This window comes from Theropithecus gelada, chromosome 3 (genome assembly GCF_003255815.1).
Source record: "Theropithecus gelada isolate Dixy chromosome 3, Tgel_1.0, whole genome shotgun sequence".
NCBI classification, from domain to species: Eukaryota; Metazoa; Chordata; class Mammalia; order Primates; family Cercopithecidae; genus Theropithecus; species Theropithecus gelada.
In genome coordinates this window covers 147,365,715-147,383,377 of record NC_037670.1, presented here as the reverse complement: position 1 = coordinate 147,383,377, position 17,663 = coordinate 147,365,715, and the positions used below count along the sequence as shown (strand labels likewise).

The 17,663-nt window shown below is 38.0% G+C and overlaps 1 protein-coding gene across 16 annotated transcripts in view; it reads left to right on the top strand.

Moving 5' to 3' along the window:
* Positions 1–8,290: 8,290 nt before the first annotated feature.
* CADPS2 (calcium dependent secretion activator 2) overlaps positions 8,291–17,663 on the top strand; it is a 576,693-nt gene continuing 567,320 nt past the window's right edge. For 13 of the 16 annotated variants that reach the window (XM_025379663.1, XM_025379678.1, XM_025379668.1 and 10 more), the window contains exon 1: positions 8,297–9,054. In XM_025379663.1, the coding sequence (XP_025235448.1) occupies positions 8,713–9,054 (342 nt within the window). In that variant the 5' untranslated portion in view covers positions 8,297–8,712. Of the gene's footprint in view, positions 9,055–17,663 lie in introns of all 16 variants that reach the window. The other 3 variants (XM_025379676.1, XM_025379667.1, XM_025379666.1) reach the window with 1 other exon arrangement.

Below are 17,663 nucleotides of genomic sequence, written 5' to 3'. Positions count from 1 at the left end.
AGGCGCCAGCCACCTCGCCCGGCTAGTTTTTTGTATTTTTTTAGTAGAGACAGGGTTTCACCGTGTTAGCCAGGATGGTCTCGATCTCCTGACCTCGTGATCCGCCCATCTCGGCCTCCCAAAGTGCTGGGATTACAGGCTTGAGCCACCGCGCCCAGCCCATAATTTTGATGAATAGAAGCTGAGGGCTTAATTATAATGATATGAACAGTCTTCTTGGGATGGAAAGGACCTGTCATTTTTTTCAAATACACACTCTTTCTCATACACACACACACACACACACACATCCCTACTTGGTTTTGACTCATTTTCCCCCAAAACGAAATTATATATTAGTAAAAAGAGCAGTACAAATAAAAGTGTTCTTACAGATTTATTTTTATATAGATTATTTTTATGATACTATAGCGGGAGATGTAAAAATATGATGTTTACTATAACAATATAGATTTTTTGGCTTTATCCTCACATGATAATACAGGTTCTAATCATGTTTCATTAGGAGTCATGTTCTATATAATGTAAATTTGACTCCAAATTTCTAAATTTTGTTTCAAATATAAAATTGTCACAAATTTAATCAAATTAAGTACTTCCCAGATATCCATATTAAAAGGAAAAAAATAAAGTTGAAAAATTCTAATTATGCCATATATGTATTTTTATGTTCAGTTCTCAGATGTAGATAGGCGATTTTTAGCTAATGAGAAATTTAGGGAAATTTCAGATATATGATAAAAGCATAATGTTTAAATTCAGATCCAAGGCACTATATTATTAAATGAAAAATTTCAGATTATCAGATGTAGAACTATAGGTAAAATTCTTGTTCATTAATATTGTAAAATAATATTGTGAATTGAATCAATGCTTTTATAATAAAGAGCAGAATACATTAAAATTCATTTAAAAATTAGATACCTGGTCATTTAAACTAGGAATGAAAACATTTTCAGAGTTTGAATCTTTAAGTGTAATTGGATCCACTAGCTTTATTTGCTCAACATAGTATAATACCTACTTTATCCTTAAATCAGGCTGAGAGAATATTTAAGAGTAAATATTTGCTCAGTAATAACAATGTGTTCATTGTTCAATGGCAAGATTAAAGACGTAACTCTGAAGACTGGGTTTCTCAAAACGTCGTCCTCAAATCCGTGGGGGTCACTGAGACCCTTTCAGGGAAATCTACAAAGTTAAACTGTTTTCATAAGAATATTAAGACATTATTGTCTTTTTTGCTGTGTTGACATTGTACTGATGGCACAAAGGCATTGGTGGTAAAACTGCTGGTGCCTTAGAATGAATCAAGACAGTGGCACAAAAATGTGCTAGTCATCATGTGTTATTCACTGGTACACACTCACAGGAAACACAAATGTCAGTTTCACTTAGGAAAGTTCCTGGTTTAGCAGGAAAAATTATTAATTTTGTTAAATCTCAATGCTTGGGTATATTTTATTTTATTTTGAAACAGGGTCTCACTCTGTCACCCAGGCTGGAGAGCAGTGGTGCTATCAGGCTCACTTTTCCACCTCCTGGGCTCAGGTAATTCTCCCACCTCAGCCTTCCGAGCAGCTGGGACTACAAGTGCACATCACCACACCTGGCTAATTTTTTGTATTTTTTTTAATAGAGATGGAGTTTCATCATGTTGCCCAGTCTGATTAAAAGTTAAAAAAAATATTTTGTGAGGCAAAAATGGGAAGTATGGATAAAGCCCTTCTTGTCACCTAATGAAGTACAATGGTTGTATCAAGGAGAAGTACCTGTTTGAGTTGCAAGCTGTACTGGCTGTTTCTTTGTGGAACCCCATTTTTACTTGAGAAAACAACTGACAGACAAATTATAATTATTCAGACTTGGATATTCTGCAGAATTTTTCTCAAAAGCGCATGCATAAAGCAAGGTTGTCACTTTAAGGAAAATAACTGGCAGTATTGTTGCCAGTGACAAAATTCAAGCTATCAAGCAAAAATTAAAATTTTGTAAAACTTGTATGTGCCACAGTGAGCTTGATAGTCTTCCAATAGACTATTCTCAAGAGATTAGTGTTATTGACAAATGTGATTTTTGACACTATTTAATAAAATGTGTCAAACTTTGAAAGATCTATAAAACTCATTTTTTATAAAACTCAGTATTTTCCAAATGACCAATAAATAGTATTACAAAATAATGCATAGGTAAAAAAATCAATTCAAGATAGACTAGTAGATTTTTAAAAAATCACAGAATAAGAAGAGTTTATTGATATGGTTTTCCATTCTACATTATACCTAACATTTAAGAAACTACCACTTGTTGACTTTTGGTATAAAACCAAAGAAGAAAGTCCACAATTATATTAAAAGACTATTAAAATACTCCTCCATTTTTCAACTATATATCTATGTGATGTCAAGTTTTCTACATCTATTTTAGTCAAAATAATATATTAAAACAGATTGAATGTAGGAGCAGATATGAGAATCCAGATGAATTCTATTAAACCAGACACTAAAGAGATTTTTAGAGTGTAAAAATAGTACCAATCTTCTCACCCAACTTTTAATTTTGGAAATATAATAGGTTTTTTCATAAAAATATATAATTTATATTATATAATAAGTGTTATTTTAAAATAAACTAATAAATAGCTATTTCTAACTTTTTTTAGCTTTATTTTGTAATATGAGAAACACTGATAAATATAACCACACCAAAAAAGTTATCTGGGGTCATTAATAACTTTTAAGGGTGAAAATGGGTCCAAAGAACAAAACATTTGATAATAATTATAGCCTAGAGTAACAGCAAATAGTTAATAAAGACACATCTTTCTTTTTTCCACCTAATATCATTTTTACTAGTCTTATAATTTTTCCATAAAAACTCTACTTCACTGTAGTTGAATTTTCTTGAGCATTATTGTTAAAATGGTGTAAATTATTTTACAGTAGTAGAATTTTCATCTCTTAAGTGAGACATTGGTTGAATTCCTAGTCAATCAATGCAATTCTCTCTTTACAACGACCTAGTGTAGTGCTTAATTTAGATTAGGCACTCAATACATGTTATTGACTGGCAGAAAATGTGTTTAACAACAAAGTCAATATAAGTATAAAAATCTATGAACGCTGGAGAGAAAAAAGCCTCTGGCTATTTATTTCTTCATCCAAGTATAAGCGTAATTTCTATGTTTTATCCATTGCCATAAAAATCTCACATAGTTTATGGATTTATTAACATTTTAATAACCCAAACATTCTCTTCTGGGCTAAATATTTGCTTCTCTAGTGATCATAATAACTACTGAATACATATCTTGAATTGATGCAAGAGTTTTCTTGTGACACTTTGAACACAGACCACAATGTGCTTCTACATTCCCTTCCTCCCTGAACTTTACAAGTCAACTCATTTCTGTTCATTTCCTTCAAATTTCTCATAACATAGAAAATTAAAAGACAATAGAACTGTAATCAGTCTCTAATGAATGCCCATAGATTGAATAGGAATAAAAGGATGGTAGCTTCTTATTTGGGGTCAAGCTTTCTTACAAAAATTATGAAATCTCTGAGATCAAGATACTGTAACATCTGGGAGTTAGTCTGATTCTTTACAGGTTAATGATAATAGCAATACAGATTCTGCGTTATAAAAATCCAATAAATAAATGCATAGAACAATTTGCAACTTTATCTACATTTTGTTTCTATAGCTCTATGGCCAAAAGTGAGCTTAATAATAAAGTGATTACTGTATAATAGTAAAATACCTGGCATGAACTGACAACTTACTATATACCAGTACTTTGCACGCATTATTAAGTACTTTAAGTACTTTGTATGCATTATTTTATTTATTCTTCACAATAACCCTTTGAGTGTAGTGTGTGTGTGTGTGTGTATGTGCGTGTGAACTGGGAACTACTCATTTATTTGTCAATTTATGCTTATCATCTGCAAATATTTTCACCCATTACCTGTAAAATGTGTGGTCCCAGAACAGTTTTTCATTACTGACTCAGATTCTAACTGGAGAGGAAAAAAGGCAAAAGCAGAGTAAAGGGAGAGAAGGGATTTAAATGTGGTTTCCAAGAGGATTATTGCCTCATAAGATATAAATATTCATCATAAAATTTCAAAAAATATTGTTTTTATTTTATTTTTGTAAATGCATATTTCTTTGTGAGCTGACAGTTTTCCCATAGATGTTGCAAAACTGATTCTTCCATTTGTCCTAAAAACAATTCCTCTTTCTGTTGTACAATAATTTTAGTTATAACTACACTATAAAAGATAATAGACTGTCCACTTTCAGGACACTTACAGGATATTTTGAGAATTTTTCTCTAACAACACATGAGCATATATTATCATAATTGTTTAATTTGTTCTCATGTCTATTTCATATGCATTCTCCCAGTGGGTAAATTATTAGCTTTTATGTATTGAGAATAATGCATAACCTAAAGTGGGAACCCAAAAAATATCTGTTCTATGAAGAAAATTATTTCATCTATGAGTTGAAAGAGTTAACATTTTACTTTGAGACCAAATGCACAAACTAATTCTCAATCAGAAAACAGCCCACCTATGATATTCAGGTTACACACTTGTTTCCTTAAATATTATTGCCAAAAACACATTTTATATTCCGTGTTATTACTGTGCATCCATCTTTCCTTAGCATTAGAGATGTTTCATTAAAAAGCCGTATAAATTCAATTTGTTTTTATGCTCACCTTGACAAAAGTAAAAATGAATCATCGAATAAGTTTAAGGGTATTGTGTGCATTTATGCTGTGTGCCCAATATAGCCTTATGTTGGGCCTCATTTAATCAATTATTCCAGAGCATCAACCAAAGTTATAACGACTTGAAAAGCTAATATGTAAGTTAGAAATTTGGCAAAAACATTAGCGCAAGCACAAAATTAAAAACTTTAAAATTATATGGGTACAATTAACTAATAATCAGGTCTTCTTTTCAGGTTCCTTTTCTTCAAACCATCCCTTAATTAGAGGAGAGGCAAGGAAGTTTCATTGGCCCTCTTCTCACTCTGAACACATCATTTCTGGACCTTATCAACCATATGTGGATTTTAAGCTCCTCAAAGACCTGATGTTTCTCCAAACCTATTTGTCTTCTAGAAGACCATATTTCATCCATTATTAACCAAGTTACCCTATTCTGACAAGCATCTTCTATGCTTGACTCTCTTCCTCAGCACCTCATACATATTCTATGAATTCCTTTGTCCATCTCATCAGCTTTCCTCCTCCTCTTATCCTCTCTCTTAAGTTCAAGGCCCCATTGTTTTTCTCTGAGACGTCCCTAGTAATCTCCTCTTCATAGCTTGTTTCTGGTTTCACTGCCCTTATATTGCTCTAGATTGACTCTTAAGAGTTATGGATCACAGTATGTCTTACCTTACTTAAAACGCCTTCTGTATTTCCCCATTTTCTTCAGGATATGTTTAAATTCCAAAGCATGGCACACAGACGCAATCCTGAATTTGCCTCTGCTTATGTTCTAGTCTCATTTTCCACATCTTCATATTATATACATTCTTCACTTCAGGCAAGCCAGTTTACTTGTAATTCTCCAAAGTGGCAAACAATTTCACATCTTTGCAAATACTGCTCTTCCTATCTACAGTGCCCTCATCTCAACAGCTCTAAATTATTCTTCAAGATATATGTCAAGCATCCTGGAAGTCTTCTCTTACTGTATTAGTCTGTTTCCACACTGCTATAAAGAGAATACCTAAGGCAGGGTAATTTATAAACAACAGAGGTTTACTCGACTCAGAGTTCTGAAGGGCTGGGGAGGCCTCAGGAAACTTACAATCATGGCAGAAAGCAAAGGAGAACCAGGCACCTTCTTCACAAGGCAGCGAGAGAAAGAGAGAGAGAGAAAGAAAGAGAGAGAGCGAGCGAGCTGGGGAAACTGCCACTTTTAAACCATGAACATCTTGTGAGAACACCCTCGCTATCACAGAACAGCATGGTGGAAACCGCCCTCCCCCCACCATGATTTAATCACCTCCCACCAAGTCCCTCCTTCCACACGTGGGGATTACAATTAGAGATGAGATTTGGGTGGGGACATAGAGTCAAACCATATCACTTACTATCTTCTGAATGAAGTGTTTCTTCTCTGTATTGCCATTATCTTCCAGGTTATTGGAACACTCATCAAATTGCAATCCAAATACTGATTTTTTAAAATAAATGTTTTTTTTCATTTGTCATTCCTTAACTGATAAACTTCTTAAGGCCTATGTCTTGTTTTTCTAAATATATCCCGTATAGCTTTAGCATATGTTAGTTTCCTAATCAATGTGTATTTAATGAAATGCTTATTCTCTTTGTTGTCTTTTAGATATTTCTTTAATTTATGCCTCTTAAGTCATTTTCATCTTCATGGAGAAAACACTGTATATCCTGTTATAAAAATTATTAGATGTTTTCCTGTGGGATCCTCAAAGCTTGGAGATCTTTGATTTAATAACCACCTTTAATGGGAAAAGAATAAGTGGTCACATCAAGTCATATTAATTAATAAAAGAAACTGAAAAATATACCTATGGTTGGCAAGAGCAGTAAAGTTGCTATATTTAAATCATACATTTATGTCCCTAGAAATTTTTATTTATTAGTTTAGTAAACCTCATACATTTAATATACTGTCTTATTATCAAGGCAAATTGCAGTAGAAAATGACACTATTTGAAACTAGAAAACTGTTTTGAGTCCTTATTGCATTAGGTGCTAGTTCTGTACCCTAAGGAAAGGATTCTTCAACTCTCAGGTTCCTTATCTGAACAATGGAAACTAAAATAAATAAGTGAGATAATGTATGTAAAGAGCTGAGTGCAATATCTGGTTCAAAGGGCAGTCAATAATAATATCACCTGCCTCAGAAAGCTATTACTTTGATGAGGGTATTAGATAAACAATTTCACAGATCTTTGCAAAGTGCTAGATAAGCACCAGATATTATGACAAATAAGATTGCTATTTGCTTGCCTTGCTGAAAATAAAACATTGCCTTTAAATACATCGGTGTTTGAGATTTTCTATTTCTTGGCAGTTTGTGATCATCCCAATAGCCATGCTCTTACTGAAGACCTTTTATTACAAAGGGGCCTGCTATGGATTAGGCAAAGACAAATAGGTAAGATTCCTCAGGAGTAAATGCCTCCTTGTCTTTTACTCCATCTAGAGAGAAAGTCAGTAAATGCAGAAGTCTCTCTTGTGTCCCTAACTATATGAAAGTGGCCTGAAAAAGCTAAAACTGCTGTTTGACCATGGTGGTAGAGGAGCTCAGAGCTGGTAGTTAATTTGCCCTGTGTCATTTCCACTGATCTTCATCACCTCCCTGCCCACCTGGTCGCTGCACACTCCACCTGGTGTTGAATGCATTGTTTTGCCTATTTCCCCCTCTGTCAAGACTCAGGACACAGAATTACTACAAGAAACTCCTAGGTGGTTCCAGCACTAGGACTGAGAAATCTGCGCAGATAAGGCAGGCTTTGGTGCAGCTACAAGACGCCCACTTGAGGCCAGAACCATCAGCGACTGAGTGTGTTACGTGCCTTAGTCCACCGTGGGCTCCGCAAAAGGCTAATTAATAGTGCTGGACACCGGGAGGGCGCTCAAATATTTGCTGAATAAATGTCTACACTACACAACCTGTTTTGAGTCAACTGCATCCCAACCCAGAAAATAATTGAGATATGTTTGAGCTGAATCAGAGTGTCATTTTGCACATGTAAAATCTCTCTTGCCGGGAGTCTGCAGGAATAGAACAGTTTAAAAAGTAAGCCTCGTTGTTTTTTTTTTTTTTTTTTAATTACTTCGACGTGTATAATTTAGGCTTCAGCATGAGGATCAAAACGGCAGCAGAGCAGAGCAAGAGAGACTTTCCAAAGTCTTGTCGCAAAGATATTTCGTGGTGAAGGACTCCAGTCCCGCTTTTCCGTGCTGGGGTTCAATCCCGGGCAGCAGGTTCGGGTTGGGGAGATGTCTCGGCCGCTCCTCGTCACCTCTTGTTAGGGGACAGTCCCTCTCCGCTCCCCATTCCACCTCCACCTGCTGGAGAAAAGATCATAGGTGGTAGGGTGAGGGTAGCCCGAGCAGCCCCGGTGGGCGCTTACGCGGGCCACAGCGCTCGGCCGCTCCCCGCCTTTGCAAACTGTGTGCTAGGGCACCAGGCGCCCGGGCACTCGGGCCCGGGCAGCAACGGCGGCGCGCGCACGCGCACGCGCACTCCGCGGCCCCGCGCGGCTCCTCGACATTCAATTCCACGTGTTGCTTGTAGTAAGCGCCACAGGTTCCCCACCTGCGTCCAGGCGCTCGGGCCGCTCTGCCTCTGCTGGCGGGCTCTGGGGAACCGCTGGGTCGGCGCGCCCCGGGCTGGCGGAGCAATTCCTGAGGCGCTCAAGCTCACCCCCAACGCTAACTCCGCCTATTCAATCCCGGCGGCTCCCCCTCTCCCCCCTCCCAGTCCTCCTCCCGGCTCCTGCCCGCCCCTTTCGCCCTGGTGGTAGGAAACACTCCTGAATCTAACTCGACGTGTCCGGAAAGCCCTGGCCAGTTTTCCTTTCGTTCTGGGGCCGCTGCAGCCAGCTCCGCGGCTCCCTCAGACCCGCGGGCGCAGCCGCCGGGGGTGAGGCGCCTGGGGACCGCGGGCCGAGAGGCGGGGATTCCGGAGCACCATGCTGGACCCGTCTTCCAGCGAAGAGGAGTCGGACGAGGGGCTGGAAGAGGAGAGCCGCGATGTGCTGGTGGCGGCCGGCGGCTCGCAGCGAGCTCCGCCGGCCCCGACTCGGGAAGGGCGGCGGGACGCGCCGGGGCGCGCGGGCGGCGGCGGCGGCGCGGCCAGATCCGTGAGCCCGAGCCCCTCTGTGCTCAGCGAGGGGCGAGACGAGCCCGAGCGGCAGCTGGACGATGAGCAGGAGCGGAGGATCCGCCTGCAGCTCTACGTCTTCGTCGTGAGGTGCATCGCGTACCCCTTCAACGCCAAACAGCCCACCGACATGGCCCGGAGGCAGCAGAAGGTGAGTTGCGGGACCGGGCGCCTCCTGCCACCACTTCTCCCTGGGGTTTTCTCCCGGGAGAGCTCTGGACGCCTCCCGTCCTTCTGCGAAACGCAGGACACCGTATTTTTGTTAGTCTTTGAGGGCAGAGGAATCTTTGGGGACAAGACGGTGCTTTCACCCGCCGGGTATGGGGCTGCAGCGGACACCTCTTCTCCTCCTCCCCGCCTGGGCTGGCAGGAGCTGTCAGCTCACCATCCATGAGACAGAGACCAACAGCGCCGGCCGTGCCGCGGTTGCACCCGGCAGGCGCAGCTCTGGCCGGATTAGAATGCGACTCCCACCAACTTTAATTTCCAACAGCACTGGTGCATTCCTGTCCACCTAGCCTGGCGTGATATTGCTAGAGCTGGGTTTGCCGAGGGTCTGAATGAGTGGTGTAGCTAGGCGAAACAGGTGGAGCCTGAGTACTTTTCTTATCTTAGGTAGAGAGAAATCTTCACTTAAGAGGGGTAGAAATTTTCCTCAGTGAATAAGAAAGTTAAATTCATACGTTTCCTATATTGCCATACAACCAGGACATCAAATCCAAACACCGAAGAAGGCATGCAGCTTTGTAAAGTCTGTGGGTAAGTAATTTCTGGTCTGGGCAGGCCTAATTAATGAAATACATTCTTACTGATGAAAGATAAAGGATTGGTGCATGACCACTTCATAACAAATGCTTTCCAAATGCTTTTTTGGGGAGCAAAATGCTTTTTCTCCCCCAAAAGGTAAGAAGTTTGTTTCAGGTGAAAGGCCGGCCAACTTGAGTTTCAAAACAAGATCCCAGGAGCCTGATGTTCTGTAGCAGACAGGAGTAATGACTCAAATTGTCCTAAGTGGTTAAATGTTTACAACAGAAACTCTAGGAAATCTTTTTAATAGAATGCTGAACCTGGAAGGTTCTGTAGAAATCGTTAACAGTTCCCTCAGTTTGTGATAAGATCTAGAGATCCAGAGAGATTGTAGTCTGTTCAAGGCATACCTAGATGCGCAGACATTTATTAGTTTTCTGAAATACTAACTTCAGTGTGTGAGACATTTTTAGAAATTTGGAGAGGTTTTGAGTTGACTTCAACTGTAACTGTAGTTCAGAGTAAATTCAGTCTCCCTACACTCTCCCACCCCCATTTAGCTAACCTTTATTTTTTGAGGTATGATTGAATGTAAAAAGCTATACATACCACTCAACCCTAACTATTGGTGGTTATATAGGTGTGTAAGTATCATGGGGATAAGTATACACTATGAAACCACCTATAGTTAACACTATTGTATGCTTAAGATCTGCCCTCTTAGAAAAAAATTTTAAGTGGTCTTACCCAACTTTTTAAAACACACACAAACTGAGCAACCATTTTGGAATCATTTATTCTCTGGGAATCCTTATGGAATATTTCCCTACAGCTGGAGACTAATAACAGATCCTTTAGGTAACCTAGCCCTAAGTATTGAGTCACAGAATGTTACAGATGGAAGAGATCTCGAGATCCTAGGGAGACTCCTCATGTTGGAGAAGAGAAATGGGTCATAATAGCATTTCCCAATCCCAAACAAATTGACACAGTTAAAGCCACCATTACTCAGGTAAGTTTTGAATGCCCTGCGGTGTTTTTATGAGCCTGCTACTCCACTCCTGAATGAATCCCATACTTCCTAATCAGTTGCTCCAGTTGAGTCTGTTCTGAGGCAGTCACCCGTGGCCTCTTCTCAATTCTAGTCAAGCGACTGTCAGCTTCAATAGTCATTCTTAAACTAAAATTTTTTGTATATGTTGTGGTATGAGTTCATATCATCCAGTCTCTAGTTTTACCATTCATATTGCATTTAAGCCTATTTTTAATGTATTAAAGTGTAAAAATAATGTTTGGTAAAATTGAGATTTTCTCCCTGTAATATTATTCTTGAAGATGCGTTTGCAGATTTACTACGAGTTGATTTATACTAATACTTGTTGCATTTTGTTAATGAAGTGGACCCTCCCTTTGCTGTTCAAATAGCGCAGTTTTCTCTGACTCCTTCTGTTTAAATATTTGTTCAAAATTATTTGAATTGGTGAGCAGGTGCATTCATAATGCTACTGTGGAGACTATTGTTATAACCTTATCCAGGCATTACCAAAGACAATTTCAAACTACAAAAAAAGCAAAATACTATATATTCTATGAAAAACAAATTAGAATCCTTAGGAATTTCCGTATTCTAAATGCTTAGAGCACAGATTAACTTTTGTGAATTACTTTTATTTTTTATTAAGATGAATGCCAAACAACCTAAGTATTTACTTTATTCAACCCTCCCCCACCTTTTAAAAAATGTGCCGCTTACTAAAGGGAGCTGGAGCAACTTTTGGCAGTCTGGTTTCCTCTTAGGGCAAAATGAAATGGGAATTTATGTTCATGTGAATTTGATGCACAAGCTAATAAGTAATGCCAAAACTTACTTGAAGTCTTGCATTATACAGTTAGATTATTTAAAAGAAGTAACAAGGTAATTGCAAAATCACTATTCCATTGTATATTTTATTCTGTATCTTCAAGTAGTCAGGCATCCAGTAAAAAGATTTAATAGCTTAAATTGTTGTCTTTGAAATGAATATTGCTGCTTACTCACTTCTCTCAACTTCAAGAATTTAGAGACTCAGAAATTGAGATCTGAAAGGGTCCTCATTTTATGAAGAAAATTAATCACAAAGGTAAGAGCTTTACCCAGCAGGCCAGGAGTCAGGTTTCTCTTCAGTCAAAGCCCTTTCACTATCAGAGCTGGTGAGTTTCTGTGAACCAGAGCTGAGCAGCCTGTTATTTATTTTTTTCACTTGGCTAAAATGGTCCACAAAGTTAGTAAGAGGTTATGTCTACGAGCTATTTGAGAAAGCTTAGTAGCATTAAACACAGTTAACAAACACATGAATTTCTTTGCTTTTGTCTAGACTATTTCAATTTCGAGGAATAATACTGGTTGGTTTATGACATTCAAGCCCTCTGACCACTGATGGTTTTACAGAAAATTCTGGGGGTGCATATGGGCTACACACTGTGACAGAGTGCCTTTCCAGGTGCTACATCTCCTTAGTGAACATATCCAGGGGTTCACACATGATATGAATATGAACTAACAAACAGTGATTGAAAAATGACATCAGTAGTGATAGTGCTTGAGCCTCTAATGCTGATTTACCTTGATTTTGCAGCACCCCAATGCTAATAATGATGATGATTAACTTTTGATGGTTCTAGATCTTTGGTTAAAGGTAGGGTCAGTGTTGAAACTAGAAAAACAATAATACAAATCAGGTACTAATTAATAAAGACAATTGTTTGTTAGACTTTAGAAAAATATTAAGACCTTGGAGGAAAAAGTAACAAAAGGGTTCCTTGGTGGTTTGAAAGTTAGGGAGATCCTGATAAGCATAATGACCAACATAGAAGAGATTAAGTACCTTTACTCATAAATGTGAGTTCACAGACTTGAGTTCTAAATTCATAACAGTATTTAAGATGTATATGACTTAAACTGCTGGTAGTTTTGGTTAGAATCCATAGGTTTCTAGTCACTGCTCTTTTCATTATTTGAGTTTTTATGTATTTTTTAACTGGAAATAAGAGGGTATTAAAATGGAACCTACTAATCTTCCATATAATTCATATACCTATGTTTTTTATGTTTCAGTGTGTGTCTCCGCTGTAACCACACTAAATTGTGCCTTATTAAACCATTTTGTATAATCACTCCTATCACTTTGCATAATTTTCTGTGATAATTCTAGGTTTCAGAAATGTATCTACTGTGAAATTGCAGATAGTGGGGGAAGTAAACAGGTAAAATTGATCTGGAGAATAACATTGTGGGGAAATAGTATTGGGTGAAATAATATACCTCCAACTCGCTCATTTGAATGTTGTAACTGCTATAAAGTGGCCACTTTTATCTCCCTTTGGACATAGTGGTACTTCCCAGGTTTTATTTTGTTTTCATCTTCTGACTAGTTTGGTGTCTGTTGTAAACATGTAAGTCTCAGATTCAGTCTATGCCTTAACGAATTAGTGAGGTATAGGATGGAGTAAAGATAATATAAAGACAATGTGAAAGGGTTTTTTACTTTTCTGTGGGAAAGTGGGATCTAGTGTTCCTAAACATGTTTTGAGACCTCTGAAACTTACCTTATTTCCCTAAAGAAAGCCATGAAAATGGTAATACCTGTTGGTGTAAAACTAGTGAATTCAAAGTAACACTTTCCTAATGTTTCTAGCAAGCCTCAGAGACAAGTTAGCAGTGTTGAAGCCCCATAGTATGCCTTTCTTTCTGGCCTGCAGGTTTCCAGCAGTTCTGGTGATAGTCCAAAATGCCATACTCTTAGGGAGATAGGGTGATTTATCTTTTGTGCTCATTTGGCTTTGATACATTAAGGTCCCAGTACAGAAGAGATGAGTTGTGTTATTTGCTGCTTTTAATTACAGGGAATACCTTGCCCTGTGGGGAGTGAGTTGGAAACCACATATTAAAGTAAAACCTCACAGTGGACTTAAAACAGTATCTTAGGGAAAATTGCTTGTTGCTTCAGCTGATTCTTTTAACCTTCCAGTATCCTGAGACCACAGCAGTTAATTTGGTGGAATGAGTTGTGGTAATGAGAACTCAGACGGATTAAGTGATGTTGTCATTTGCTTCTTTACTTCAAAAATGAAATCAGCTGCAATTTTGATATATAATGACTGCTTATAAAGTGAAATAAAATATTTTAATGGTGTGTTTTCCCTTTTCAGTTTTGTTTTGTTTTGCTTTTAATGGAAACAGCTCTCTTCATTTGTACTCTTACAAAATAAACACAGTTTGTAAGGTCATTAAAGACTTTCAAAACAAAATAGGAAAGCTGATGGCCAGATTATAAAGTCTGGGATTCTGAATGGAAAATTCTTTGTCATTTGCTGGTGAAGTAGACCACTTTTGACTGATTGTGCTACTTTATATTCATTTCAAATTAATCGAGACCTTTGGGAAGGAAGAGGTGGATTGCATAGTCATGTGACATTGCTATTTCAGTTTTTAGCCTAGGAAAGACCTAATAATTTTAAATAGTGGACATATCAATGGGACAAATGGCATATTTTCTACGGTTTGAAGAGCATTTAAACATCAAATTGTGGAATTGTTGTCCAAAATCTGTAATATTTCATTCTATGTTCACTGTGTTTCAGTTACCCAAAAATTTTGATATGATTTCCTTAAGGAAAAAGAAGTGTGATTCTTATCTTAACTGCACATTAGAATCATCTGGAGAGCTTTAACAACAATCTCATTACCCAGGTTGTACCCCAGGGTAATTAAATCAGTCTCAGGGGGTGTAGTGTTAAAGCTTCCCAGGTGATTTCAGTGTACAGCCAAGGTTGAGAACCACTGTTCTAAAGAGAAGGTACAGAAAAATGGCTTACTTTCACCTATGAAAGTATTTGCAATAGCAAGTAAGATTACTAATTAAGCTGGTATTCCATTTGCAGGAAAAGGTAATAGGGATACTCGAAGCAGGGAACAAAAAACAAATATTCTAGAGTTTGTGCAGTCGATAAGGTGGAGAGGCTGGTGCATATTTATTTAGACTTATAAAAGGTGTCTAGGTGCTATGCTGGAGGCTTTTGAATTATATTCACAGTAGTGTCTTTTATTCATTGTAAAACTATAGATAAATCACTACATTAGCAATGGAAAATATATATCGAATGCTGAGGGTAAGCATGAGTGTTGCTTTCTATTCCAAAATGAACTGGGAAGAATACAGTGAAATCTCCAAGTTGGAGCTGACACTCAGTAATTCCTAACTGAACAGTACAGCTCACAAAGGTCCTACGAGACCGTTAGTGGGTAACCTGTTTCCTCAGTATAGGTAGTAGTAATGCATACAGGTTTTCCAAAAAGTAAACTTTAGAAGTCGTTCTAACATAATTGTCTTATTAAATAATTAAAATGACTTAAACAATTTAAATTCTGCTATGTCCAAAATTATAACATTAGGTGGACAGTAAGGAAAAGCTTCTATTTTCCTCAAATTTTATTGAAAAGGTACATTGGTTTGTGTTTGGGAGCCTTTTACTTTGTTCAGCATCATTAATGCTCTGCTTTGCTTCTTGAAACTTTTATCATACCACTTTGTAGACGTGGTTTCAGTACTTTCATTTTATACCTTCAAGTTAGTGATAGATTTTTATAATGAAAATATTACTGGGGCAAAGAGCCTGAAAATTTAAAGCCTATCTTTTTCAGTCTAATAGCTGAGATATTTAATTTGCTCCTTTCTGATTGCTCGTGAGAATGAGTATGTGTAGGCTAGTTTCTTTTTTTTTTTTTTTTTTTTTTTTGAGCTGGAGTCTTGCTCCATTGCCCAGGCTAGAGTGCAGTGGCATGATATTGGCTCACTGTAACCTCCGCCTCCTGGTTCAAGTGATTCTCCTGCCTCAGCCTCCTTAGTAGCTGGGACTACAGGAACATGCCACCATGTCTGGCTAATTTTTGTATTTTTAGTAGAGATGGGGTTTCACCATATTAGCCAGGCTGGTCTCAAACCAGCCTTGTGATCTGCCCACCTTGGCCTCCCAAAGTGGTAGGATTACCTACGTGAGCCACTGCCCCCAGTCCTATTTTTTTTTTTTTTTTTTTTTGAGACAGAGTCTCACTCTGTTGCACAGGCCAGAGTGCAGTGGTGCCATCTTGGCTTATTGCAACCTCTACCTCCCGCATTTAAGTGATTCTCATGCCTCGGCTTTTCGAGTAGGTGGGATTACAGGTGTGCACCACCATGCCCAGCTAATTTTTTTGTATTTTTAGTAGAGACGGGGGTTTTCCATGTTGGCCAGGCTGGTCTGAAACTCCCGGCCTCAAGTGATCTGCGCGCCTTGGCCTCCCAAAAAGCTGGGATTGCAAGTGTGAGTCACCATGCCCGGCCTGCAGCCTGACTTTTGATGAACTTCTGCTTTCATTACTAAGCATTATGGCCCAATTAAACATTGATTATTTCCTTGGTAAACTATTTATTGAGTCCCGAGTATGTGAATTTAACACTATCCAATATGTTCTGCAGATATAGTAAGAAAACAAGCAGAAATCCTCTTGTGGGCTAATGTTCAATAATTATAGGTTGCATGTCTGTAAGTTTATTAATTTAATTCTTTTTTCAAATTATTGTGTAGTTTTAACTTATGACAACTTTGTATTTTAATTTCTGGTGTGGTTATTTCCCTCTCTTCTGTGTCAGGAATTTTTTACTTGTATCATTCTTCCTTCCCTTCCCACTTTTTTTTTTTTTGAGATGGAGTTTTACTCTGTTGCCAGGCTGGAGTGCAGTGGTGCGATCCCTGCTCACTGCAACCTCTGCCTCCTGGGTTCAAGTGTCTCAGCCCCCAGAGTAGCTAATTTTTGTGTTTTTAGTAGAGATGGGGTTTCACCATGTTGACCAGGATGGTCTTGATCTCTTGACCTCATGATCTATCCACCTCAGCCTCCCAAAGTGCCACTTTTTAAAAATAGTGCAGTAGTATAGCATCTTTGTTAGGAAAGTGCTGTCTTCAGAGGGCCTGGGCTTCATCTTCTCACTTATTCACTGTGTGAACAAGGCACTTCATCTTTCTGGAGCCTGACTACTCCTTTAGTAAAATGTTGATAATGACTTAATAGGATTTCTGTTGTGATGAAATGAGATGCCTGTAAAGTACATGCTCCTGATTAGATGCTATCATTTCTAGTTGTTAATTAAACCGATTGGGGAAACAATGATATTTTTACTATATTCAGCCTTCTAGGAGCATACGATATCTTCAGTTAGTCAAGACTGTAACTTTTTGAAGGTTTGATCATATAGATCTCTTGCATTTATAATCAAGATATTTTTATATTTTATATTTTTTCTTATTGTGACATCTTTTTTAATCATCTCATGGATAAATGGGAAGCTTTTTAATGTTATTAACTAGTCACTGATTTTACTTAATTGCTGTCTTCAGTGTTGATCCTTTTAGATTTTCTAGGTAGGCAGTTGAATCATCTGTTGACAGTGATGGCTTTTGTCTGGTCCTGTCCAATAGCTATACCTCTTTGGTTTCATATGTCACCATACTCTTTAGAACAGAACAGTATTTGTACTTGTTGCCAAAACCCTTGTTTTGATCCAGTATTCACCGGGCGGTGCTTTTGGTGCTTTACCAGTGAATATACGGTTGGTTAGGATTCTTGGATAGAATTCTTGGTATTCTTTATTGTTTATTCTTTTTCAGAAATTACATTAAGATAAAATACATTGATAATTGATACTGAATGTTATCAAATTCCATTTTTGCATTAATAGAAGTGAATGCCTAGTTTTGTTTTACTGATGTGACAGATCAGATTACTAGATTTCCTATTATTAAAGCATATTTGCATTTCTCAGGTAATTTCTACCTGATTATGATTTTTTTTTTAACATACCTTTGACTTTGAGTTTCCTGTACTTTTAGTTTTTACATGTATGCTTATAAGAGATAGGTCTATCGATAATGGTGTTAACTGAGAAACATTTTACCTTTATATGTGTGCTAGAATAGTTTTTTTGTTTTGTTTTTAGT